General features: G+C 50.8%; 2 protein-coding genes across 3 annotated transcripts in view; both read right to left on the reverse strand.

The window, feature by feature from the left end:
- Positions 1-1,285: 1,285 nt before the first annotated feature.
- HAS3 (hyaluronan synthase 3) lies at positions 1,286-25,510 on the reverse strand. 2 transcript variants are annotated; one of them, XM_045987228.1, is made up of 5 exons: positions 25,390-25,510; positions 10,845-10,948; positions 6,268-6,909; positions 3,075-3,176; positions 1,286-2,230 (listed from the first exon to the last, which is right to left on the reverse strand). In XM_045987228.1, exons 1-5 carry the CDS (start codon positions 25,394-25,396, stop codon positions 1,307-1,309), a joined length of 1,779 nt encoding a protein of 592 aa, XP_045843184.1. In that variant the 5' UTR covers positions 25,397-25,510; the 3' UTR covers positions 1,286-1,306. The 2 variants fall into 2 exon arrangements, with proteins under 2 accessions (XP_045843184.1, XP_045843185.1); XM_045987229.1 differs by lacking the exons at positions 10,845-10,948; positions 25,390-25,510 and adding an exon at positions 10,272-10,384.
- TANGO6 (transport and golgi organization 6 homolog) overlaps positions 25,503-27,807 on the reverse strand; it is a 180,663-nt gene continuing 178,358 nt past the window's right edge. The window contains exon 18 of the mRNA XM_045987224.1: positions 25,503-26,242. Within this exon, the coding sequence (XP_045843180.1) occupies positions 26,066-26,242 (177 nt within the window). The 3' untranslated portion in view covers positions 25,503-26,065. The remainder of the gene's footprint in view (positions 26,243-27,807) is intronic.

Raw genomic sequence — 27,807 nt, forward strand, 5'->3', positions numbered from 1 at the left:
TGACTTGGCTCTAAGAATTCCCTGGAGAAGCCACTGAGGATAATGCACAGTCTCAAAGATGACCAGCTTGGATTTGAGGCTTCACTTAGGGAATGCTGAAAAGCTTTCATTGGAAATGATTGTCAAGAACTGTAGCCTGAAAGTCATGCATGCTTAGCCAGCTGCTAAGGAATCTGTCCAAGCAGTTCCAAGATTGTAGTTAATTTGGTCAAAGGCTCCTAATCGGTTTTTCCCCCACCTGCTGAGGGTAGGGGTGCCTGTGGCAGAGGGGCCTGGGAGACCCAGGCTCTGCCTCAGTTGCCACCTTGAAAAACTTAACCAGTGAGAAAGATGGAAGAGGTGACTGCATCCCCTCGAAGAAAGCAAAGGGAAGAGGCTCTCTTAGACTCACTGGAGTTTGAGAGAGGAATTCAGAAGTATACGGGGTGAAATTCCTGAGCCCTCACTTCCTTTCTGAGCATGTTGGGGTTTCACCTTCCTGGGAGATGACTAAAACATTTCCTCTCCCCAGCAGAGATCAGACAAGCTCATCTAGATGTCAGGCAGTTTCCAGGTGAGACACTCTCGGCCCAAGACCTCCTTACAGGCCCTGGCCTAGCACCACCACCAATCTTTGTTCTTCCTGGCAGACTTTAGTTTCTAACACAGATACATATACACACTCAAAAGCAATTCAGTGCCAACTCCCTGCTAGTCTAGCTCATCCTTGGGATGTGGAGATGTGGAATGGAGTATGTCCCATAAAAAGCACCATTCTTGGACCCTGTTTTCTGATGCCCAAAGATCAGGCTTCTGGGCCTTGTATCTTAGGCACAATCTTATTGCATTGATAGCTAGATGTGGGGCTGGGGGTGGGGACACATTACTAGCTGGTCCAGATCTCAGGAGTTCTCGCACCACCTGTAGTTGTGTTCAGATTGTCTAGGAGAACCCCTTGCCACAGGCTGTCACTTACCTATCAGAAGTTGCCACTGATTGGAACTAAATGGTTTAGCACACTTCTGGGTTCCCTTTGGATCCTGGGGAAGGAGGTGGAATCTTTCCCAGAGGCTACCACGCATGCAGAGGCAAGCACATGGATGGCATGAAAACAAGTCTCTGCCCCCTGAGCTGGAATGGTGGTGTCTCCTGTAAGCAGAACTGCCCCAGACCATATAGTACAGTCACCGTTCTTTGCACTGAAGACTTGTCCTTTGGACCATTAATACACTAAAACAGCACACCCTCTTCCCTCCCACCCCATCTTTTCCATTCCCCTTCCCTCCCTTACCCATTGCACTTTTCCCACTCTGCTTGGGGGGCGGTGTCACACCTCAGCAAAAGCCAAGCTATACTGCTCTGGCTTCTTCCCACATCGCCGGGCAATTATGGCCAGATACAACATGAGGAGGGCCACCCAGTAGCAGCCGTACAGGATGGCCCCAGAAACCAGGAAGGCTAGCTCTGTCTCACTGAACAGATCCTGGCAATAAGCTGTATAGGCCAGCCCCCCTAGAAGGACTGCCACCCAGATGGACACAGGGATGAGACCAATGAAGTTCACCACGATGGTTTTTCGGCCAGAAGTGCCCCAGCCAGACTTGTTGATGGTAGCAATGGCAAAGATCTTGGCTGGCAGGAGGCTGGACATATAGAGAAGGGAATAGAGGGACATGAAGATCATTTCTGCGTTGCCCCGAAGGAAGCAGGCATAGGTAGCCTTGATAATGCCCACCAGCTGCACTGTCAGCAGGAAGAGGAGAATATTCCAGATGCGGCCTCGGTAGAAAAGCTGTATGACCGTGGCAATGAGGAAGAAGGGGAAGAAACCTGTGACCACTGATTCGTAGGTCATCCAGAGGTGGTGCTTATGGAACCACAGAGAGTTGTAGAGCCACTCCCGGAAGTAGGACTTGCTCCAGCGCGTCTGCTGGTTGAGCCACCGGAGGTACTTGGTGGGCGTCTCTGTGAGGCACTTGGAGCGCGCTGTATACTTAGTCCGGTAGCCAAGGCTCAGGACCCGGTTGGTGAGGTGGCGGTCATCTCCAAAGCTGCACTTGCTGCCTAGGAACTTCTGATGGTACCAGTCCTCCAAGAATTGCTGGAGGAGGCTGTTGCGGTACATGCCCAGAGGCCCGCTAATGCACTGCACACAGCCAAAGTAGGACTGGCAGGCCCGCTCCACATTGAAGGCCATCCAGTACCGCACACTGCTTAGGAAGGAGATCCACGAGTCATACTTGTTGAGGATCTGCAAGGGAACCAGAGATGCTGGGCATTCTCACCTGGGGACTTGAGCCCCGGGAGAGAGACACCTGAGGCCATGAGGCCTCCTTTATCCTGAGTCCTGTAGCCCACTGCTCAGTACCTGGCCATCAGTCCTAACCCAGTCAGAGCTGGAAAACCTGAGGCTCGGAGGAACCAGTCCCACCCACTCACTCTCCTCATCCCCTCGTTGCCCTCTGCACTGACTGTCCCAGTGATGCTGCTCTAGCCTTCAGAGCCACCTGCAGTCTCGGGAACCAGCTTGTGGTGGTGGCAGAGAGAAGGGCTTGAGAAGGGTGCATAGCACCCCCCAGCCATCTGTCCTACAGCCAACTGTCTACAGTTGGAAAGCTGCTCAGGAAGACCTGATCTGTTACCAGCAATACCGTCAGGAAGACCTGGCCCCTTAATCTTGCCATACTGCCTTCTCACCATGCAGCGCAACCCTTCCTTAAGAACAAGGCTTTCTCAAGGGTCTGACTTGGGAGGTGCTCATTGCACTACGGTCAACAAGCACCCTCTGTGATCAGTAGCCGCAGAACACCGAGCCCCTCCCAGCAGCAAGGGCTCTCTACTACATACCTGTTCAGTGATTTTCTTCTTCCTCAGGTTGAGAAAGGCCAGAAAAGAGATTGGGTACCTAGTGTGCCTTTTGATACTAGTGAGAACTATCAAAGAGGCCCCCCACACATACACACACACACTGCCCTGACACACCACAAACTCACGCACCTCCAAAATAATAGTCAAGATGCTCACTTGCCAGGCATATCCATTGGATTAGAAAAGAGTCTGGATCCCACCCCCAGGAATCCCTCGTTACTGCTTACTTGGACATCTCCTCCAACTCCCCCTACTTGGGGGTCCTCCTCCAGGACTCGAAGCATCTCGATGGTGCAGGCTGGATCCAGCACGGTGTCAGAGTCACACACCTGTGGAGGGAGTGTGTGGTCAGCCCATTTTGACCTCCGGCCTGTGTCCACCGCATGCTGCTCACCTCTTCAGGGCCATAACCACCCTTCATAGGATTCACTGCCACTACTAGCAAAGAGATCTATGCTAAATAGAATAGGTCAGATGAATAACAAAAAGTAAGGAAAAGGAGAGTTTAGATACCACATTGACAGCCACTAGACTGACAAAAGAAACCCTGGAGACTCGGTGTCAGGGAAAAATGCTTAGCACTGGGCCAATTTTTAACCTCTATAGGGCGAGGCTTCACAGAAATGGTCTCAGAACATTTCCCTGGAGGAAAAGGAAGTACACACTGAAATCAGATGTCAGGTACAGTGGCTAGACCCGGGTCAGCAGACACTCCAGTTGAGGCCAAGAAATGGCTCTTGCCATGAGGCTGCTGCCCAAAGTGCTCTCCTAGATTAACATGGTCTTCCCAGTTTCAGCCTCTGGTCTCCTGGACAACCCGCAGAGCACACAAGTGGAGGATGTATCCACCCAGCCCTAGGTACCCCACTAATACCGCTGCAAGGCCCTCTGTGTTCTTTTGGCCAAGTGTCTAAGATCAGGGCATGGTATGTCCAAGGGCTGCTCACCCGGTTTCTCAGGAGCCTGAGTCTGGCACCTTAAAGCACTGACATGACACCTGGATTTACTCTGAATGAGCACGGAGGCTGGCAACAGCTGCCTCCAACCAGAGCCTAGATCAAATCCTGCCCACTTGCCCACCTTCCCTCAGGAGGCTCATGGTCTGATTCTAACAGGTAGGTCCATTATTAGTTGAACCTGAGCTATGAGCACTTACCCTTTTGGCTGACTCCTTATTTTCTGGAATATTACTGAGTTGACAAGGCCCAGATAATCACTGGCAGAACAACAGAGCAAACAACAGTTTCCACAGATGAGCCTAAACCTTGCTTTGCAAAAGCCTAAAATCCTTTTAGTAAAGTTGCTAATGCCTTCAGGAAGGGGGCTGCCCCGCCACACCCCAACCTTGCTGGGTTTTCTCTTGCAAGGCTGGAAGACATGGTGGCCAGAGACAAGCAGCAAAATGTTGAAAGGGCTCCAGGTAAAGCCATCACACCTGTTCCCTCCTACCTCCCCACCAGCACACCTTGGGAGAAGGTGCCTTGAGAGCCTCAGTCCAGACTCCCAGAGCCTCTTCAGCCAACAGGCCAGGCTTTCCAGTGCTTCTGGTCTCAGGGCTATTTCCTGCCCTGTCCCTAACCCATTCTTCAGGGTGCTCAGCTTCCTTCACTCCAGGGGTGTCTTTCTAATAGATCAGGGTAGGGAAGTTAGAGCTCTTGTCTGCCTGGGTTTCCCTACTGGCTGAAGCAGGGCTATCTCCTGTCACACCCACAGCAGGGCTATTGGAAGACAGGCTGAAATCCACCAAACAGGGCTGAAGCCCAGGCTGCCCCAGGCAGTGAGCCCAGAGCCATAAAGAAAAAAGCTGGCTCAGGTGTGTGAGCCTATTTGTTGATCCACCAGAATGAATCCACAGGAGATGATCCGTAAAGGAAGATGCGTGGCAGGTTTAGGGAATTCTGTGCTACAAGGGAGTAGACAGAGTCCCTGTGGCTTGAGCATGTGCCAGGGTTCAAGGGCTTTTCCTGTGCCTGCTGAGTCTCCAGGAAAGCTTCAGAGGCCCTGTGATCCTAGATGAACTGTAGAATTAAATGCCTCAACATCCCTCCCTATAAGGCCCTAGGAAGACAGAAATAGGCCAACGTACCAATTCATCTGAGGATGCAACTTTCAAAAAAGCCTAAACCAAACACCAGTAGCAAGCTAATTTTAGGTGGGTACAGTGGAGAACATTCAATGTCGGTATACTCAACATGCCCCCAGCAAGGCGGAGCTGGCACACAGGTGGGCTGCCATGACAGCCATTAGATGGGCAAGACCCTCTGGCATGTGCGGACAAGAAATGCAACAGAGAGGTGGACATGTGGGTGCTGGACCGGAAACTGGGGTTCTCAGTGCAGTTTCTACTTGGTACTGAAGTATGTGAGCTTTTCATCAGTTCTTTCTAGGTTTTGTTATTTGAAAGTTGGGAGCTGTGTTAACTGTGTTAACCTAATAACATTTCCAGCCTGGTGTCAATGACCTTTTTGACTGGAAGCTGGGCAGAATCTGTTCAGGGTCCTAGCCGTGCTGGACCCTGTAGGTACTGGTACCCTACAGGCACCCTGTAGGACTGCTGTAGGGTTGAGCTGCGGGATGAGCCTCTGCTGCGTCCCTCCACTTCAAAACACGAATGTGACACTGGGTAGAGCAGGGCTCTCTGGCCCAGAACTGAAACAACAGTGAGTTGGACCATGATTTCTTCTGCTCCTTACCACACCTCCTTAGCGACAGATTCTCCTCATGTTACCAAGGGTAATAAGGCCGAATGGATATGGGCAGACTGCCTACGCTCAAATCCCACCTCTGCACCTTACTACTGTGTGACATTAGGCAAGTTATGTAAATTCTCAGGGCTTTCAGATTCACCTTCTATGAGTGGAAATAGTAATAGTATTTATCCTCTAGGAATATTATGAGGGTTAAAAGGACTAATATGTAGGGACACCTGGGTAGGCCAGTCAGTCAAGCATCTGCCTTCAGCTCGGGTCATGGTCCTGGGGTCAAGTCCTGTGCATCGACCTCCTTGCTCAGTGGGGAGCCTGGTTCTCCCTCAGCCTGCCACTCCCCCTGCTTGTGCTCTCTCTGACAGATAAATAAAATCTTAAAATTAAAAAAAAGAACAACTAATATGTATGAAGTGCCTACAGTAGTGTGTGGTATGAATTAGGTGCTATCCACTTGGTAGCTCTTATTAGTACTGGGATACCAGGCCAGAGGTGCACACTAAGTCCCACAGGTAGGTAGGAGAAGAACCAGGATTCCATCTCTGGTCTTTATGACCCCAGGACTACTGTTCAGAGCAGCAGTGGCCTCAGTGCCTTCTGAAGTTCAGAGGAAGGATGTACACAACACAAAGGACCTCAACTGGACCTAAAATCCCTGCCCAGTACGCCCAGCCCGCCAGACACATGCACACACTCCTGGTAAAGGCGCGCTTACCTGGATGTAGTCCACTGAATCGCCAAGAGCCTTGAAAGCCGTGTACATGACCTCTCGCTTGCCTCCCCATTTCTGCATGATGCACGAAAAGGTGCTGCTTCGCACCACATCCCGCACGCGGTCCATGCCCTCCTGCAGGCTGGCCTCCGTCTCCCCATCCCCCGCCTCATGGAAGTTGCTGCGCCACACGAAGAAACCAGCTTGCTCAGTGCCCCCTAGCACCTCATGGAAGATGTCCAGCATGTAGGCATCCTCCTGGCGATTGCCATCCACCACCATAACCACCTTGAGGTCAGCGAAGGCGATGCGCTGGGCTGAGCGCAGGCACTTGCGCAGGTAGTCGGGGTCCTCCTGGTAGGCGGCGATGCAGAGCGCCACTGAGCGCCGCGACCGCGACGGCACCCGGAGTTTCAGTGGCCGGCCAGCCCGCCGCATCCGCCGGTGCTCCAGGAAGGCGAACAGACTCTGAATGAGCAGATGCAGGCCCAGGATGGCCCCGTACAGGCCGAAAGACAGGTAGTGCTTCTCGGTATGAATGAACTGGTAGCCTGTCACATAAGCTGCCAGGATGCCGCCCAGCACCGCCAGGGCAAACAGGCTGGTGCCCACCACACGCAGGGCTGTCGTTAGCTGCACCGGCATCTGGAAGGAGAGAGGGAGGTGTGGAGTCAGGCGGAAGGCAGCATTTCCAGTCAGTGGGAGCAGGGGCATTTTCTCTGGGCCAGCCCCAGAACAGGGGGAAGGACCCACTCATCGAAACCATTGCCACTGACTGAGCGAGAGGAAGACTGTGTGCAGACTCGTGCAGACTCAGAAGCCAGGCCCCCAGGGTTCAAATTCCAGCTCTGCCACTTATTCTGTGTGCCTCTGCTCTGCCCCTTAGTTCATTCATCTGTGAAACGGGGATTGCAGCACTAACCTTGTAGCATCTTTGAGGGTGAAATGGATTATATGTAAAGCGTTTTGAGTAGCGTGTATTCTTGTTCGACCAAAGCCAGAAAGAGCTCTCTGATCCCCACCTGGTGGACAGCGATCCTGGGATCTGCCTGACCCAAAGTTCTTATAGGCGACCTTCAGGAAGGATGAGCCCGAGGCCCCAGGCGGCTCTGAGCACACGCAGGGCCAGGGACGGGAAAGTGGGGGTGACCAAGGAGGCAGCCAGTAGCCAAGAGCTTCTTCTATTTTTTTTTTTTTAAGATTTTCTTTATTTGACAGAGAGAGAGAGATCACAAGTAGGCAGAGAGGCAGGCAGAGAGAGGGGGAAACAGGCTCCCCGCTGAGCAGAGAGATGCAGGGTTCAATCCCAGGACCCTGAGATCATGACCTGAGGCTGAAGGCAGAGGCTTAACCCACTGAGCCCCCCAGGCGCCCCTGGCCAAGAGCTTCTACCTGCTCGGTACCCATCAGGGTCCTCCACAGAGGGAGGGGAAGTAAAGCACAGCCACCCATGAGGCCCACGAAAAAAGTGGGGGAGGAAAAGATGAGAAACAGCAGGAAACATAAAGGGGGGAGGAACTTCTCTCTCTTGAAACAGTAAAATCACTAAGAGAAAGTTGCCCTGTGTTCTTTGCTATGTCACCTTTTTCTCATTTACTGTAGAGGCAGGAAAGAAAGGGAAAGCAACTGGGAAAAGCAGAGGAAAAAAGAGGAAATGAGAGCTGGGGTGTGGACAGCTCTCCTGGAAACCCAGCAGTCAGGGCACCAGAGGGAACTGCAGCCACCACTGCAGCAGCCTGAGGCTACCTGGGAAGCCCCAGCCACTTGGTCCTAGTGCCCGCACGCAGCTCTGTGCCGGTCCACCTGGCAATGCTGCCAGACTCCATCTGCACTCAGTCAGGCCTTAGTGCCGCATCTACCCTGAGGAAAAGAGCTTAGCACTCAGCACCGAAGACTTGTACTTGAGACACAGCTCTATCCCCTCCTGACTGCTTGACCTCGCCCAAGTGGTCTGAGACCTCGGGTCCCCACAAGGGGGGGTTCTAATGGTTTCTTACTCCATAGGGCTCAGGTAAATAAATACTTTCCCTGTAATTAGAAGCACTTCCTGCTCTGAAGAACTACCCAAGTTGAAAGGCTGATTGGGGAAGAGAGGGGGGGGCTGATGAGGACAGCTCCCCACTCCTCATTCTGACCCATGCCTTCTCCCCATCTCCTTTTTTTGCCACCTGCCTGATCTGGAGATTCCCATTTCCAATGCTACCCACCCACCCTCTATAGGCAACAGGGGTCTCGCTTCCAAGCCAGCTCCAACTCTAGGTCTTACTGGAACCAACCCTTGAGCCTCGCTCCGACACAAATGCACCTTCTTGCCAGGGGAGCAGTGCCTGTGCCCCTACCACCTGCCACACAGGATAGGTGAGGAACACGCAGCCACTGCCTAAGTCGGTCTGAGATTCAGGCAGCAGCAGCATTCCAGCAGCTGCGGTCCGGAAAGTGCTGTTGGCAGCCTCGCGGCTTCGGGAAGCCCGGCCTCCAGGCGCTCTGCCCTGCCATTCCTGGGAACCTGCTTCCTTCCCTGGTAGCTCCCCACACTCGAATGCGCCTGCGGCTCAGGGACCCGGAGGCCCTGCACCCCCTCCAGGACAGCCCCCTGCCCCTTAGACCTCTAGACCTTACATGCCAAAGGGGCGCCTCAGGACACCACTGCCCACCTGCGCTCTGGGAGAGGGCGGGGGTGGGGGGGCGCTGAGGCCAGCCAGGCAACCTGCCGGGTGCTGGCGCCCCGCCTCGGTGCAATGCCGGAGGCGGTGCCCACCAGGTTAATGCAGCCGGGAAGGCACTCGCCAGGCTTCTCACCCCCAGCCTGAGCCTCGCCTCCTGGCAAAGGCGGCGCCGGCCACACCCACGTGCCGGTTTCCCACGACTCAGCGGGGAAGGAACGGAAAACCCAAGAAATCAGTCGGACCAGGCCCTGCTCATCTCCTCTGGGCCCCAGCTACCTTGGCAAAGTGTGCCTGCAGACAAAGGCAGCATCTCCGGTGTCGTCGGCCCCTTCCTCTCCCGGGCAGGACCCCCAAACCCCGCACACGAATTGAAGGCACTACCCTGACACCCCGTACCCCACCGAGGACCAAAAATGTCCCGCAGCCAAAACCCCACAAGCAATTAGGTGCTGGTGCGGGCTCTGGCAGAGGCGCCCCTGCCCAGAGAGGGGGCCGTGCCACCTCAAGCGGGGAGAGGGGAACCTCGACCACCTCTCACCCACCCCCATTTCGTTCAGAAGAGATCCGCTAGACCTCGGTTCCCGTAGGTAATGCGCACCCGGCTTCAAGGACACTACGTTGGGGGGGGGGGCGCTCCCTAAGACACCTCTCCTCCAGGTGACTGAAGGAGAAAACCCTCAGCCAAGGACGCACGCCGCCAATCTACACCCGAAACTTTGCGGGGCTGCCACTGTGCAGCCTCTCCAGCTGACAGGTGTGCCCTGCTACGGGGCCCACACGCGGCGGGATGGAAACTTGTGCGCGGGGGCTGGGGCTTTTCCCCTTGCGCCTGGCCGGCCGGCCGCCCTCCCGGCCCCTCCGAGTCGGCTGGGGAAGGGGAGGCCGGGCCCGCAGATACATGCGGCCGTGGCCCGGCTTGACCCGCAGGGCCCAGAGCACCCGTCATCCTGGTGCTGGACAGGTGCGAGCCCCCGGGCGGGAGTGGGGGAGGGAGAGACTCCGACCAGCCTCGTGCCCCGCACAGTCGTCCGCCCCCTAATCCATTCACAAAACAGAAGCCGCAAGGGAGGAAGGGAGGCGAGGCTGGAGAAGGAGAGGATGGAGGAAGAAAGGGAGGAGGGGTCAGTGGGGAGGGGGCCGCAGGAACCACCGCGGTGAAGCCTGGAGACACTGCAGCCCTCAGCCGGCCTCCCGGCGCCGGACGCAGCGCCCGCAGAGGCTGGTAGCCGGTGGGGGTCCGCCGGGCTCTGCCAGCGGCACCCCTGGAGCCCGGCGCAGCCCCCGCGCGCCGCGGCGCGGCCCGCCCCTCCGATGTGGCCGGCTGGCCGGGCCCGCGCTCACCGTGCCGCCGGCTGCCCGCGCTCCGGTGCTCAGCAGGCCCGCGGCGGCTCCATGCCCCTCCTCCCGCTCCTTTCCGCCGCCGCGCCTCGCCGCGCCTCTCTCGCCCCGGTGCACCGCCGCCGCCGCCGCGCGCTCCGACTGACGAGCGCCGGCCCCACGGAGCCGCCTTTAAGTACCGAGCGCGTCCCCGCCGGGAGAGGCGCCCTCCTCCGGCCCTAGGGCCGGGAAAGTTGGGAAGAGTGGGAGGGCCCCCCCGAGGGCCGCGAGGGGCACCCCCTTATTGGCTCAGTCGGAGGGAGCTATAAGCGGCCGGCGCTCGGCGGGACCTGGGATCCCGCGTGCACGCGGCTCCAGCCGGTCTCTGCGCCCCGGGAAGGTGGATTCTCCCAAGGCGGCCAGAGGACGAGCTCCTCCGCGCTTGCCCCGGGACCAGCTGCCCAGGAGGAGGCGGTCATTGTGCAGGTTGAGCAACCTGGAGCGTTGTTAACTTTCAATATAACCCATAGGGACTTCCAAAACTGTTAACTCTCCATCTCTCCATTCCGCCACCCTCGCGCCTCGAAATCTACTCACTCTGCAAAACCGCCGAGGCGATGGAAATCTTCCCCCGACTGCGGCACGCGGAGGGGCTGTTCGCTGTAAAGGGTACTCCCTAAAACCAAGACAGCAGAACCTTTCTGCCCGCAAAAAAAAAAAAAAAAAGGCATAAGAGTAATAGTCAAATATAAAAAGACTGTTCAAAGAAGGTGTTAACAATTGTGACAAGCTTAGATTCCGCAGTGGGGCGCTGATGACTTTAAGGGTTTGCAAAAGCTCCAAATGGTTTTGCAGGAACCTTGGAAGTTCCTGTGTCTTAAAGCCAAAACCAGTTCCTCCTCCCCTTTTCTTACACCTTTATTTCCGACATCCGTAACCTCCTAAATCCCCAACTGACCTTATAGCCAGTGGTTTCCAGGACCCCAAAAGCTGCTGCTGGACTTGGATGAGATGGGGTGGGGTCAGGGAGAGGTGGGGGAGTTGTTAGCAGAGCAAGTTCAGAGCCAGTTGACTTAGACCCCGATTTCTAAATCTTGGAAAAACTTGAAGAGATAAAGACTAGTAAAAATGAATTTACATGTCCTCCAAACACACCTGAGACAATTTTCATCACTTCTTCCCAAGCTTATATTCCCAAGCTTATATTTCCCAAACAAACTTATAGCAACATTAGTTGCAGTCTACAAGCAGCTCCTCTTAGAAATCTTAGGAGCTGGGGCACCTGGGTGGCTCAAGCAGTTCAGCCTCTGCCTTCTACTCCAGTCCATGATCTGGGGCTCCCCCACTCAGCGGGGAGTCTGCTTCTCCCTCTACCCCCCTCCCCTGCTCATGTGCCTATGCTCTCTCTCAAAGAAATACAATCTTTAAAAAAAGAAAGGAAGACATCTTAGGGGCTCAGGGACTTGCCTGCCCACCCTTACTCATGCTCATTGCTGAGCTCCTCAGGCACACAAAAACCCCTGGCAAAGACACCTGCTTCACCCCCCCCCCCCCATCTTGCAGTACAGAAATCAAATCATTTCATGCTTTGGCTTGAGAAAATCATCACTAATACGCTATATGGTTTAAATATCCTTTTTTGTGTGTTTTTAAAAACTAGTATTGAATCCACAATGGGAATATGTTTTTAACCTGAGATGGGCCCTAAGAAGAGCTAATAACGCACAGGTGGAGAGAGGCAGCTTTGGTTAAGACGAAGGCTTTGGAGTCAGTTCTGCCACTAGCTGTGTGGCACTATCCTCAGTGTCTTCCTCCCAAAAATGTGACTGAGTATTTGACAGGGTTGTTACAAGAATTGAGAACACTGGCTGTTCTCTGAGAGCAGGTGCTCAGTAAAAGTTAACTCCAGTTATCCTCAACCGGAGAACGGCATCTGTTTGCCAGTGTTCTGGATTCTACAAGCTCATTCCTCTAGGATGTGATTCTCAGTGACCAGAAATTCAGAGATCAGTGTCACTGAAAAATACCTTGCCTTCAATGCATGATGGACTCCCCTAGAGCCCCGATCTGCCTCCTCCACATCCAGGGGCATCATCAGAGAGCCAGACACTGGAGGAGCTATCTGATCCCACCTCCCACCCAAATCTGTAATCTGCAACATTTTAGATCAGGGAAAACAAGCAGGGTCTTGGGGGGGGGGGGGGACAAAAATGAATGAAGCAGCCTGATGGGAGTGAATATCCCATTTGAAGATGTCCCTGTAAGAAGGGTGCAGGTGCCCTTTGTCAAGAGAAATCAGAAATCCAGATATATAGATATAGATATGATTTTATTTATTTGAGAGAGAGAGCACCAGCGGTGGGGTGGGGGGAGGGAGAGAGAAGCAGACTCCCCTGCTGAGCAGAGAGCCTGATACAGGGCTAGACTCCAGAACCCTGAGATCACAACCTGAGCTGAAGGCAGACACTCAACCAACTGAGACACCCAGGCGCCCAGAAATCCAGTTAAAAAAAAAAAAGTTTATTTTAGGGGCGCCTGGGTGGTTCATTAAGCCACTGCCTTCGGCTCAGGTTGTGATTTGGGATCAAGTCCCACATCGGGCTCCCAGCTCCATGGGGAAGCTGTTTCTTCCACTGACCTTCTCCCCTCTCATGCTCTCTCTCTCGCTCTCAAATAAATAAATAAAATCTTTTTTTTTTTAAAAAAGGTTTATTTTAGAGGGAGGGAGAGAGAGAGTGAGCATGCTAGCAGGGGGAGGGGCTAAGGGAGACAGAGACAGACTCCCTGCTAGCAGAGAGCTGGACAGGGAGGAACTCCATCCCAGGACCCCAGGATCATGACCTGAGCCAAAATTAAGTCAGACACTTCAACAACTGAGCCACTCAGATGCCCCAGAAATCCAGATTTTTATGTGGAATCTCCTTATTTTGTAGTGTTGGCAACTAATTCAAATGTTGGGAAGGAAAAAAAAAAAAAAGAATAGTACACAGGCTAGGCAAAATGTGTCTGTGAGTCATACACAGCCCATTGGCTGCTTATAAGTGACCTGTTTAGAAGCTGAGAGAATGGAGCAGCCAATTTGGAAAGATCCTGTCTGCCCTCAACACAACAGCATCATGACTTCTCTGGGAGCAAGCTTCCTGGGGTTGTTCCAGGAACATCTCATGCCTAGTTAATTTCTAAGGCTTCAACTTTGTCCCATGGGCTTATTGTCTATCTCGCTCAGTTGGCTCCAGGGAGTTTTATAGGCGGTGGGCTAGTCAATTAAAAACTCCTAAATGAACAGCGGGTCCAGATGCAATATCATTGGCTTGGCCCCCTGGCTGGCTTCCCCTGAGAAGCAAATTCTCTTTTTCTGATCTGCAGAGCCAGTGACCCTGTATTATCAGACGGCAAGAAGAATCTTTACCTTTGTGGCCAGCCTGTGCCAGAGAGGATTTGCCTGTAATTAACATCCAGTTTGCAGTACCCCATTTGCACTCTTCTCTTCCAGGGGAGGAGGGCAGGGGAATCTTTAAGGGGCTGATACAATAAAGCTCAAGTTTATCTCTGCTTTCCACTGGGGATTGAAGAATAGGACTAATTCCACACCAACTGACTTAAAAACATGAATTCAGATGTTGCTGAACTGGCTTTTACATGGGTTGCAAAGGATAAAGCCTCCCTGTTTGGCTCAGCAGTAGAAAATGTGTGCTGCATTTCAACATTCATTTGACACTGAACACCAGCCCCGAGAAGGGAATGATGCTTTGGCACCAGGAAGTCTAGGGCTGGTCCCTGCCATCTAGACAGTCATCCATTTTGAAGACAAATACCTTGAGAAGTGGCAGGTTTTTTTTTTTTTTATTTTTTTTTGTTTTTTTTTTTTAGATTTTATTTATTTGACAGAGAGAGATCACAAGTAGACAGAGAGTCAGGCAGAGAGAGAGAGAGGGAAGCAGGCTCCCTGCGGGGCAGAGAGCCCGATGCGGGACTCGATCCCAGGACCCCGAGATCATGACCTGAGCCGAAGGCAGCGGCTTAACCCACTGAGCCACCCAGGCGCCCCGAGAAGTGGCAGTTTATAATTAGGTGTTGATGAGAGAATCCAACTAGAAGAATTTGAGGATTTCAGGAAAGAGATCTCTGTGAGCTGGAGTGGGCTGAGCAGAGTTCCCTGGAGAACTTGAGCTGACTATGTAGGAAGACAAGAACATTCTAGATGGGAAGAAGAGCTTTAAGAACAAGAGCAGGTAGGGAGGCTTGGGTGGCTCCATTGGTTGAGGGGCCAACTCAGTTTCGGCTCAGGTCATGATCTCAGATTGGGGGAACTTCATCATGAGATCGAGCCCTGTGCAGAGCCCCGAACCCCAGGTCAGGCTCTGCACTCTGTGGGGAGTCTGCTTGAGATTCTCTCTCAGCCTCTCTCTCTGCCCCTCCCCCTGCTCCCACTCTCTCTGAAATAAATTAACTAATCTTAAAAAAAAAAAAATGTACACTGAAGAACTTGCAACGGTACCTGCTCCAAGGAGTGCCTGACCGAGTTGTAGCTGCTGAGGAGGAGGATGCTAAGGGCAGATTCTGGAGCCTTGAGTGCCTGAACGAGGAGCTTGCATTTTATTTGGCAGTGATGGAGAATTCTTGAAGTCCGTGCAAGATGGGAGTAAGTTACACGTATTGTCTGGGGACAGCTGAGCTGCGGTTTGGGGGGCTCAGGAGCGGGAACAGCTATTAGAGGTGTGTTAACAAGCCAATAAGCCAGAGCAAAGGGGTGCAAGGGGGCGGCGGGCACTGTTGGTGCTGCCCTCAGGAAGTGTCCCTGCAGGCAGGCGGTGTCACTCTCTTGGGCACAAGTGAGGGCAGAAATGAGGGGATCATCAAGAGAAAGAGACGTCTATCATTTGGAGTGTTCAAAGGGCCATTCTCCAAGCTTCGGTGGGTTTGAGGTAACTGAAGCTGACAGGTCCACCAACAAAGATTTCACCTTTCTGCCACGTTTCAAATCCGAACTTGTGAAAGGCTCAAGCACCTCGCACCAAGAGTCGTCTGCCATCCAGTGTCCCTTGTCACGGCTGGGGCTTGAAGCTGCAGGACAAGCCTGCCAGGACCCAGGTGCTGCTCGGCTGCTCTCCTAGCGAGTGACGGGGCGGGGGGGGGGGGGGGCTTCTAGAGCCACAGTGGCCCCTTCAGCCTCTGACCTCACGCTTCAGTGCTCCTGGATGGCGATGGCGTGCAGCCCCAGCCTTCCAGCGAAGCAGAGGAGACTGGGAGATGGCAGCCAAGCCAGCACTCCAGGCTCCATCCCATCAACTTCTCTGTGCTGACCATAATCAAAACCTCTTGAAGCTAGTGAAGGTGAATTTAAACTGGCCTCCAACGAACAGCAGGTTTTGTCCCCCCAGCTGACTAAACAGGGCTTCCTCTTCAAGGCAGCTTAATCTGCAACACTAGTTAATACATAATTCCAAGTGGAAAGTATGTGCCTTGACGACAGCGAGGCAGCTACGACCCAACAAAGTTATCCTTTCATAACTTGCCCCCCTTACAGACAAGTACTCTGTTATCAGTACCCTTTCTGGGGGCTCTGTTTGATGAAGCAGGTGTAAGGACTTTTCGGTACCCCAGTTACAATGGTGAGATTTTAACTCCAGGCTCTCTCTCTCTCCCTCCTTGGAAGGAAGGATCATTTTCATTTCAAATTAAGGGGCCTCTGCTCTGCTGGCGGCTTAGCAGTCAGCCCCTACTAAGGGGCGAGGTTCTTTTATACTGGCTGGAAGGTCAGCATCAGGAGGGCACACCAGAAAGATAACCCCTAATATCAAACCAGACCTGGAGATGGTTTTCTTGGAATCCTGAACAGCAAAAGCTCTTCCCGGCATTTTTCCTCTCTCTCCCTCTCCTAGGTGAATGCAGGAAAAAAAAAATCCAGAAGGCAATTTTCAACCATAATCTCCTTCCTGTTGGGATATTGTGCAGCCACTAAGAATTAACTTGTTATGTATGAATGCCTACATTTATGTTCTTGTTTTCTTTTAAATCCTATAAATTAAAAGGCAAGAGAGAAGTTCACTCAGATTATCAGGATCAGGTCTTGTCTGGGGTAGTGGAACAATAGATTTTTCTCCCTTTGCCTTTCTCTCTGTAGTCTCCCTATTTTCTATTAATATAATAATTTTGTAATAAAAAGGTATTTTAAAATGATATAAATCCTGAATTTATAGAATTTCCTTCTAACCTGGGGCTAGATGGGGTATAGTCTACATCATACACGGGTTCAAGTAAAAAGGGGTTGGAAACCTCAGCAAAGAAAGCAGTAAAGGGGCACCTGGCTAGCTCAGCATAGCTGACTCTTGATCTCGGGGTTGTTAGTTCGAGCCCCACATTGGGTATAGGAATTACTTTTTAAAAAAAGGAAAAAAGAAAGAGCAGTCAAGTCAGGAGGGCCAAGATATAGACAGGATTAGTGGTAGTCAAAACATGAGTAATTTGCTTTATTTAAATCCTTCCCTTTGAGAGAATTTAGCAGAGAAGGAAGAAGTATGCATAGCTGTGCTAGCTCATCCAGCACCTTTAGTGAATTATAAAAAGTCTTCCTCCTGGCAGCATGGCCAGGAGCCACGGCACATAGCTTATGTGGCACACCCCAGCTGGCGCCAGCCCCCATTTATCCCCTTATCCAGGATCGTGGTGATCCTGGGTAAGGGAGGGAGGTGCACGGGAAGATGGGCTCTAGGTGGACCCTGAAAGGATGCTTTTCCTGAAAAAAAAAAAGAAAAAGAAAAAAAAGGATATCCAAGAATGAATGTCAATAGCTTTGCACTGAGGTGAGAGGAAGCCCCAGGAAGAGGTTCTGCTCTAGGTGTTATCAACTGCCCGCCTCTTGCCCCCCCGCAGTGCGCACAAAACTCACTGTATCCAAAATGGATCCATGCACACTTGCTCATTACACAAGCACACACCCACTTTCTGGACTTCAGTAGAACACAATCCCAGTCTACCTTCCCTGCCACTGTATCAGCAGCAGGAGGGAAACAGATCCCTTAAGGCAACCTTGTTCCAAATTCACTTAGCTCTTGTTACAATAACATCAACAACAGTGTTTAAATGTGCTGGCATTTCTGCTTCAGTCCTCTTCCTTGATGAAACACATCATTACTCATTGTCACAGAGGAGGTCAAAAGATGGATCCTCCATAAAACCAATTAGAGAAGAGCCAAAGGCGGGGGCAGTTTCCACCAACTCCTTCATGGGGAAGGACCTTCCCCCAACAAAGTATAGCCTACTATCAGATTTTTTTTTTTTTTTTTTTTTTTTTAGCTAGGACACCCCCTTAACACACACACAGACACATACTCACACACTTTTCTCACGAGGTAAACTAATACAGGGGTTTTGGCATCTGGCTGCTGCACATTAGACTTCTAAAACCTTGGAGCTTTTCACAAAACACTACTGCCTGGACCCTATCCCAGATCAATTTAGAATCACTGGGGGTGAACCCCAGGCTTGATTTTTTTTTTTTTTTATTTCATTAGGTGATTCTACTAGTTTCCAAGGTTGAGAACGAACACATCCTGAGGATGCTCGTCAGCTGAGATTTGCAAGCGCGTCGCTGGCTCCCGGAGGACTGCGGACAGCCAGCCAACCCCGGAGGCGAGCTCCAGATCGTGGAAGTGTCTGTCCGTTTTCCTCCAGCACCGTTTTCCTCTGCCACACCTGTTCGAATTAACTGACCTTAAAAACTGAACAATGAACGAATGAGCTACCAAGCCCAAAGGAAAAGAGGAAAAGAAGAAAGGGAGAAACACAGAAGAGGACAGGACCAGATGGGCAGGATCAGTCCCCACAACTCGGCAATATACCTGGAATCGGATTGACGTCGTCTCTTTGTTGGCAAAGGTGCTGTCTGCCTTTTCGAGGAGAACTGGGGGGTGTGGGGAAGCCAGCCAGCCCTTGTCAATGGAAGGACACAGCTGCCAAAACCTGACTTGGATTACCTTCCAGTTTCTAAACAAAAGAACTTCTGCACTTTGGGGGCTTTTCCTACCCAAAGGATGGGTTAGGGTAACGGATCTGAATTGCTCTCTTTTGGAGCATGGAGTCCCCATGACCATCTCTCTCCCTTGGTCCTGGCCTTGGCCGGGGAGAAATCCCTCTGTGGTTGACGCTGCAGCCTCCAACTCTGATGCTCACAGTTTCTTTGGGGGAGTTTGCTGACCCCCACCCCCATCCCCACAGCTGAGGCATCAGCACCACCATTCTTTCAGCAAAAACAGCCTTATTTCAGGCTGGCCCTTCCCTAGGATTAATATGATCACCATAGGATCTGAAGTTTTGAAAGTGCTGTGTGGTCTAATAAAGGTGTGTTGTATGTTGGGGTGGGGGAGGGTGGAGACGACTGTTCAAGCTCTAGAGACTCTGCCAGTGCGGAGCAGGTGGCTTTGTTCTCCCCAGCACCAGGCTACCTCGGCTGTGATGACTGGGGCTGTGCATCAGAAAAGCCCCACCCAGGCACCGTTCGGAGCAGGCTTCAGTTCCAAGGAAGAGAGCGAAGATTAAATCTTACATCATTTAATAAGCCACTTAAAGGCCCCCGCCGCTTTCCACAGCTCCGCGGCAGAGAGGGCGCTCCTGCGGCTCGGGAGCTCCCTGCAAACTGCCCTCTTCGGACACCCACAGCTCTCCCTCCGCTGCTCTTGGGGGGAGGCAGGCGCTGGCCGACAGGCTGAGCCTAAGAACTAGGGAACAGAGGAACAAGGTTCTCTGCCCTCGTGCACTCACATCTCCCCTTCCCCTGTCTTTTCCTGTTTGCAAAAACTTGCGTGTCTGGACCTTATTTCTCCCTTCTGCAACAGAGGGCTGTTCATTCCGGTCTCTCTTTTTTTTTTTTTCTCTTGAGGGAGGGTATGGAATAGAGCTATCAATGTATACAAGCAAGGAATACAGACGCAACAGATCACAGTTTAAAACAATCCATTGTGATCATTCTGAACAGGCAATCTGAGAACTGACACCCTGCTTCCAGGAGAAGAAAGGGTAAAAAAAGCCAAACCAAAACAACAGCAAACCTTCAAAGGGGATGTATCTGGGCTGCGATTGAATCTATGGGAAGACTTTCCATACTTCCTGTGCTGTACACATCTTGGCCATCTTGGGTGTCTGCTACCTTTGCCACCCCCAGAAAGAAGAACAAGCCTTTAGACAAGCAAGTTATGACAGCTGTTCAAGTATAAGAGCAGGAGGGCTGGGGAGTTTTAGCAGATCTCATCTCTAGCTGCTGGGTCAACAAAGAGGTCAAACATGAGACACAGAACAAATTCTGGTGTCTGAGCCTGGGTTTGGTGTGCGAGGACACTGCTCAGAGGGAATCACGGCTGATGTTTCGCTTGACATATGTCGTCCATTTAAGTAAGCAGGGAACCACTTTCCTGGTCCTCACTTACATTAAGAACACTTTTTTTTTTCTTTCATGATTTGGAAATAGAGTATCTATGGGGAATAGCAAAGCACAGTGGTTCAAAGCCCAGCTTCGGGAGCCAGACTGCTTGGGTCCAAATACTGGTTTAGCTACTTATCACTGGGTATGTAATCTAGGTTGAGTAATTAGCCTCTTGGGTGCCTCACTTTTCCCATCTGTAAAACAGGGATAATAATAATACCTACCTCACAGGCCAGGTGGGAGGATTTAGTGGATTAATAGATCTCAAACGCACAGAAGAGCACAATAAACTCTTCACAGCATGAGGATGCTGTTCAGTGATGTGGAATGTGCGGAAGTCATTTCCTCTGCAGGTTACAAGATGAACTCCATGCTCTGAAGGGCCATCAGACCCAATGTCCTCAATTTGGCTTGGGAAATGTGGTCCCTATCCTGGGGACACTGCAAACCCCTTGAGAGGGCATCCCCAAACACTTAGGGCACAGTCTCAGAACTGAGAGTCTGGTAAAAATCGTTTTTGATTTTTGGTTTTTAGTAGGCTGTATGCCCAGCCTGGGGCTTCAACTCACAGCCCCTAGATCAAGAGGCGTGTGTTCTACCAACTGAGCCAGCCAGGTGTCCCTGGCAAGAATCCTTTTTAGTAGACCTGCAGGGGCTCAGGATTTTTTTCCAGGAGAGTCCTAATAAGCTGGTGAGTATACCTACAAAGTGTGTCATTGTGCTGCCATCGGCCCAGAAAGTGGACATGGTGGTACAAACGTTTAAAAATGTCCAAAGCAGGCACCTGGCTGGCTCAGGAGGTACAGCATGCAACGCCTGATCTTGGGGTTGTGAGTTCAACGAGCCCCATGCTGGTTGTGAAGATCACTTAAAAATAAAATCTTAAAAAAAAACCCCAAAAAACTAACAATGTTCAAAGCAGCACGATCCAACATTTAGACCTCTTAGGACCTACCCTGTAGAAACACTTCAGTATGCAAAGAAGTAAGTTGAGAGTTCCTGAAGAACCACTGGAAACTAGAAACAGCTCAATGGGCCATCAAGAAACAAATGTCTACACCCGCTGTAGCTCACCTACACTGCAGGAGACATGTGCCATCACAAAGGACAGGGAGCTGTGAGTAGTGACAGGATAGAGTCTCCAAGACATAAAACTAAGAAAAAAAAGTATGTGGGACACTATTTATGGTTCAATCCTATTTTGGCTTTTGAAACCAGTAACGCAGGCCTGTATTCATTTCAGAGAAGTGTGAGAGGCGAGAAAGATCTGAAGGGACATTGATGACACCGCCAGCGGTAATCCTGGGGTTGGAGTGGAGGTGAAATTGGCGCGTTTTTTTTCTTTTTGTTACATATGTATTACATTCGTTAGAGTTGATAATAACATATGTGATCGGAAAACACACACACCTGGATGCAGCCAGGTATCCGAACTTGAGGGCTCAGTTGCTGGTGGGCATCCTCAGAGGCAGCCCAGGGCAAGCACAGGGGTCTTGGTAGGCACCCCTCAGCACGTGTCAGTGGACATCAGACTCTATCTCCATGGGACACACATGCTCGGGCTCACCTGGATATATGAACCATGAGTTTTCTTCCCAAACTGCATCTATATTCATTTGGGGGTTGGGGGAGGAGGCTCTCTAGTATGTAATAGATGTTTGAGCGTCTGGCTAAGACCCAGGAGCCCAGGGGCCAAATCCCACCACAGGGAATAACAGTAGCTGGCCTCTCTGTTCCAAGAGGCTGTTGTGAGAAGCAGAGGAGGTTTTGGACGCAAAACTGCTTTCCAAACGACAAGGAACACAGAGCAACTGCTCTTCCTATGCTGTGCCCCATGGGGCCTGCACAGGGTCACAGGAGGGAGGACAGTCCCTGAACTCTCCTGGCTGCACAGAGCTCCCGAGTCCGGAGGAAGAACCGTAGAGGACAACAGCGGACGACCCTCTGCAGCAGCAGGCATGGCCCCCTCCAGGGCAGGTGGTGAGGGTCTGCGTCCCCTCCTCACCTGCCAGCATGCAGCCCTGAGCCCCGCCAGCAGGGAGGAGTGCCCCAGCCAGTGTCCAGGAAGACAGCTTCCCAGCCCCCAGCAGCACATCCGTTCCCAGTTCCCAGCTGGGGTGGCACGCACTGCAGTCAGCCGGCGGCATGTGACTGCAGAACGTCTGTGACTGCAGGACTTGCTGGAGGACACAGCAGCCCAGGCGCCCGCCGTCAGGCACCAGTGGCTACCGCTACCGCTACCGCTCCACAGCCTTCCTGGAACTCCGCTCCCCTCTCCCCCCCTCGCCCTTATCACCGACATTCCAGCTGAGATGCTGCAATTCTCTGCAAAAAGACTACAAAAGCCAATTGGGTTTTGTACAGGTCAGATGAATCATCCCCCAACTCATTCCTCCTAACGGAACCACCTTCAGATGCCTCAGCCATACCCCCGCCTCTGCTAAGCATCCCAGGCAGCAGGCAGGCGAGGCTCTCCCAGACCAAGGGTGTGGGGAGGGGGTAGATTTGCTTTCCAGAGAAGGGGGCTGGTAAGAGATGGGGCTTGCCACTTCATTGTGACGGAGGAAAAAAAGTACAAAACCCCTTGGGGCTAGAGGCATTTCCCATATTACAGCATTCCTCCATGTGGCCTTAAGCACTTGACAAAAAGAAGCTGAAGGGGCTGCCCCCACCTCCTTGCTGAGAGTGGTCTGCAAGGCTCCACGGGCCCAGTGCCCCGTACCCCGCCCCACCAACTCCCCTTCCCTCAAGCTCACTGCCCTGGAGCCAGCCTGGCTTCCGGCCCGTCCTCAAACCTGCCGGACACACTCTCAGCTCTAGGCCTGTGTGCTTGCCCTTTGCTTTGTCTGGAATGTTCTTCTGCCAGAACATCTTCCTGGTCACTCCCTCACCTTCTTCTGATCTTTATGCAAATACCAACTTCCCAGTGAGGCCCTCTCTAAACAGCTGATCTAAACGTACAGCCCCCATCCCCATACACTCTGCACCCACCTTCCTGACTTCATTTTCCTCCACAGCATTTAACCTCACTTGACATTCTGTCTCCTGTATTGTTTATCTTCTTTATTATCTGTCTCCTGTACAATGGGAGCTTCCCCCGAGGCAAGGTTCAGTCTGTTTTGCTCACTGCGGTGTTCTCAGTGCCTGGCACGGCATCTGACACACAGTAGGTGCTCAGTAAATGGCTCTCACCGTTGCTGTGATTTGCTCTGCTATCCTCCAGTCCCTGGCACCTTGGCCCTTCTACGCAGAGGGGTGGGCAGAGCCACAGGAAAGGTGAAGGGATGAAGGAGAGAAGAAGGGAGAGGAGTATTAGCAAGTACAGAGAGATGGTAAGGAGCAAAGTGAAGGTCAGGAGATTTCCGATTAAGGAACAGAGGGCTTGTAGAAGGGCACTTGCCAAGCAGGAGGAATCACACGGCAGAGAGGGAGACCCTCCAGAAGACTCTCCAGGAAATCACCTGAACAAGCAGTCGAAGCTCAGGAAGCAGACGTGGGGCTTGGCTGCAGCCTTGTCTCTTGCTTTGGAGCCACCTCTGTAGGCCAAGGAGCAACGGACAGCAGGCCTGGAAATAGGAGCAAGAAGCTGCGAAGGGAAAGGAGGGAGATGGGGCAGGACGGGGCCAAGTAAAAGGCCACATGGATGATCCAAGGGAGTCTGTATGGTGGACGGCTGGGCAGTGGAAGGGACCAAAGGGGAGAGGCCAAGGCAAGTTCAGTAGGACAGATAAGGGAGTAGACTGGAAGGGCTGCAGAGAGAAGGTGGCCTTGAAGGAGGGGACAGATGGGAGCAAGCTGGAGGACATTGCTGTTACATATTCCGGAGAACCAGACACACCTCATGAGCCCTGTGGATGGGGGCATCATTGCTGTTCCTGCCACTGGCCATGGACTTCTGTGCCTCTTTCCTTTTTTTTAGTTTTATATTTTTATTAACCCTAAGTTCTTTTTTTTTTTTAAGTTTGTTTATTTTTTTAGTAATCTCTGCAGCCAACGTAGGGCTTGAACTCATGATCAAGAGTCACATGCTCCTCTGACTGAACCAGCCAGGTGCCCCCATCCTGAAGTTCTTAATTCTCATGCTCCTTCCCAACGAAGGGAATTTATACATATAAATACTATGCACACACACACACACACAATAAATTTGTAAATATAAATTTGGAAACTTTTAAATATTTTGATCATGTTTAGGAAGGTTACATTTTGGTGTCCTTCCTCTGAGTTTGGTAACAAGGTCAGAAAAGGTTATTCTTCGAAATGGAATCCATCAAAATCAATAAAGAACAGATGCTTTTAGCCATTTGCCAAATAACTCAAATTAAGAGGCAATTTATAAATGGAGATACAGGGACTAGAATGCTTCCTGAGGCACTCCCTAAGAGAATACGTTGTGTGACTACAGAGTTTCTCAGTCTAATCAAGGTGATCAGTTAGGATCTATCTTCAGAACTGGAATGCACTTAATGCAAACCAAGTTAATCTAATCATCTAACATATCCAATCTAATGATCTAAAGTACATTGTATGGAGTCTAGTTAAAGGCATGCCAAGAAACAAGAATTTTCAGGGTATATCCAGCTGGTTCAAGGGAGATTTTTCTCTGATCTTAAAGCCCCAATCCTGATTTTCTACATCCTGATTTGTAGAGTGGAAACAAATCCAGCTCCCCTAGCTGAATGATACTATTTCTCAAAAACATGTAATCACCTTTGGTCTAATTCTTTCCTAAGCTAGCTCATGATCTGTATCTGTAAGAAGGCCACTTTACCTATTTATTTAAAGTATATTTATTTTAAGTAAGCTCCATACCCACTGTGGGCCTTGAACTCATGACCCTGAGATCAAGAATCACATGCTCTTCTGACCCAACCAGCCAGGCACCCCAGAAGGCCACTTAATTTAAAGGAATGCCCACCACAAAGGTTCTAGGCTAAGAACCTCCTCTGTAATCTGGCCACACAGAAAGAACCTGTTGTTAACTGGCATATGGGCATGCTCGTACACAGCTCCTTCAATCACCTGTGAGATATGGGAAGTTGTGTTTTGGTTGCCCTAGGCCTGGTTACCCCAGAGAGTGGAGATAAAATTGTGTACCTAGCTCTGCAAAGCTGAGGACTGGTCGAGAAGCTCTGGGTTAACCTTGTCAAGGTGCTGACATCAGGGAGGTCTTATCTGAAGCAGTCAGCCTGTTTCTCCTTTTTGTCTTCTCTCACTCTTTTTAAAAAGTTTTATTTATTTGGGCGGGGAGATGGGGGAGAGAATGCAAGCAGGGAGAGGGGCAGAGGGATAAGCAGACTCCTTCCTGAGCAGGAAGCCCAATGTGGGACTTGATCCCAGGACTCTGATATCATGACCTGAGCTGAAGTCAGGCACTTAACCGACTGAGCCACCAAGGTACCACTTTGTCTTCTCTTTTAGCTGCAATCAAATTCAGTGGCCACAATATATAAATAAGTAAAGAGGAGTCCACAGTGCTACATCTGACATGATTTCAATAAACATGGCATCACGTCACCAATACGCTATCCACTTTCTGGTACACATTTAATCAACCCATTGTCTAAGTGTTCCTCCCTCAAGAAGCAGAAGACCAAATGCAAAATATAGACTCTCTCATCTGAGATGTTTGTGGCTCTTTTGTCCTATAATCAGGGCAACTTAGTGAAAATAGTAGCAGAGGGAGTGAAGAAAATAGCTCAGGGGGACAAACAAAGGGCTTACCCTTCATCTCTGGAAGATTCAACCAGCTTGATGCTCTTTTCTGGAGTTCAAATCCTCCTCAGTGCATTAGCTTTCCATCTCAATAGCAGAAGACCAGATTCAGACCTGTTCTCTCTAGCCAAAAAAATTTTATTCCATTTTGCATGTTTCGATAACAGTTTCCTTCCCCTCCCTGCATTTGTGCTCTGATCTGCCTCTTGAGCAGCCAAGGATGACTAGCTCTGGCTGCTCCTCATTATTGCAAGGAAGAACAATCTCACCACAGAAGAATAACAAGATATGTGACACATGTGCCACTCAGGAGGGTGATCAACTTCTTCAGTACAAATGACAAGAATGGCCAATTCGTCAACTTCTACCAGTCATGTTAAAGATATACTTCCATCAAGTAGACTTCCTTCTCTAAATACCACAGGACACTGAAAAACGTGCAGATAAATAAATGAGATTTGTAATCTTTTGTCTTCTAAGGACACATGCTTCAGGCCAGTTGCAGAATGGCTAAATGGCTGCTTTAGGAAGGTCTGCCTAAAGACACAAATGCCCAGAGACATAAAGCCGTCCAGGGTCAGCCATATTGCCTGCACCAAAAAGGCAGTAAGGCCACCTGCTGGAACGTCTGGGCACTGCTCTGGCTGCTTGGTCCTCTACCTCCTTGACGTCCTTTGAGCTAGGTCTATGGCAAGACCACAATCTTTTTCTCCAGCTTCTGTGGTGGGAAGAGGAAATTTCTCATTATCTCATCCAGCTCTTCAAGGGCCAGCTGGGCATGGAGCTTGGCCACGTCATCAGGCTCCAAGCGCACCACGTATTTCAGCAGGTGGTAGAGATCCTTGAGGACATCCCTCAGCACCTGTATGAAAGAAACAGGGTCATGACTGTCTACTCTGCCAGAATTTCTCAGAACGACCCTAACTTCTGCCTGACAAGTTCTGAGAGGAAACTCACAGGCTTCCGAAGATTATACATGGTCTCCTCCATGGAAGGAGGGGTAGCTGGACTGAGACAGGCTTCCTTTTGGGCTTCTCATGACCCCTGACACCTCACTACATACGTCTTGGAGGCTGCTACTCCCTTTTATCCCCAGGGCCAAAGTAGAGATTCCAGGCCCCTTCGTTCCCTCCCAAATCAGGATCACAGACAGGTCTTGGTGCCCATATAGGGTTACTCCTAGAGCGTAATTACCAGCATCTTCCTCTCAGGCTCCCACAAAGCTCTCTGCAGACACCCACCTGTGGCCATCTATCTTATGAGACCCAGAAGGTTATCTCTTCAATAAGCATGCCTTTCATTGTCACTGTTTTAAAATTTTCCATCCCACTTCCATTTCCATGCCCTTCCTTAAGTCATTGTAATTTTTTTTTTTTCAATTGCAACGCTGCAACAGGAAACGAGGGAGAGGGCTGTGTAGATAGAGCCATAGAGCCACACCCATCTTTCCCATCCAGTGCTCTCATCTTGGGCTCTGGTATGGAACTGGGAGGGTGCCAAAGCACCTACTCCAAGGAGCTCCTAATTTCCTCCCAAATCCTCCTGGCTTTGGAGTTACAACTTCTAGCAGGAAACAGCTTTCAAACGAACAGGTAAACTCAGAGGTAGGGGCCTTAGGGATCAGCTAGCCGAACTAGAGACTAAAGACACCAGGTCATGGACGTCACGTGACTTGACTTCAGCTCCCTGTGAAATTACTTCTGGTCTAGGGCTCTTTGCCTTAAAAGCTACTATTCCTGGATCGGGTACTATAAGAGGTATTTTTCATATATTATCCAACTTTTATGCGAGTCATATAAAGACATTAGCCCCATTTTACAGATGAAAATATAGAAGATTAGAGGGTTACATAACATCCCAAAATTACTCAGCTAAAAAAATGGGGGAGCCAGATTTTAAACATCCAGACTCTGTGTTGTTTATTTTTACTGAAAAGGTAATACAGTACAAAAAAGTACATGTTAAAAAATAAGTCTCAGGGAGGGGCGCCTGGGTGGCTCAGTTGGTATAGAGTCTGATTCTTGATCTCAGCTCAGGTCTCAATCTCAGGAGACCTGAGGGTTGCAAGTTCAAGCCCTGTGTTGGACTCTACATTGGGAGTGAAGCCTACTTTAAAAAAAAGCTCAAGCACCTGGGTGGCTCAGTCCTGCTTCTCCCTCTCCCACTCCCTCTGCTTGTGTTCCCTCTCTCGCTGTATCATTGTCAAATAAACAAACAAACAAATACATAAAATCTAAACAAACAAACAAACAAAAAAACCCCAAAAATCAAAGCCTCTCTTCTACTCCAGGCTCTTAGTTTCCTTTCTCAGAGGGAATCCTGTGTAACTGAGAAATGTTCTAGATATTTTTAAGCATATGTATGTATGTGCCTTTCTCCCCTTTAAAACCACAGAACTGTATTTTATGCTATTATATGCCATCATCC

This window comes from Meles meles, chromosome 19, assembly GCF_922984935.1.
Source record: "Meles meles chromosome 19, mMelMel3.1 paternal haplotype, whole genome shotgun sequence".
Taxonomy (NCBI): Eukaryota; Metazoa; Chordata; class Mammalia; order Carnivora; family Mustelidae; genus Meles; species Meles meles.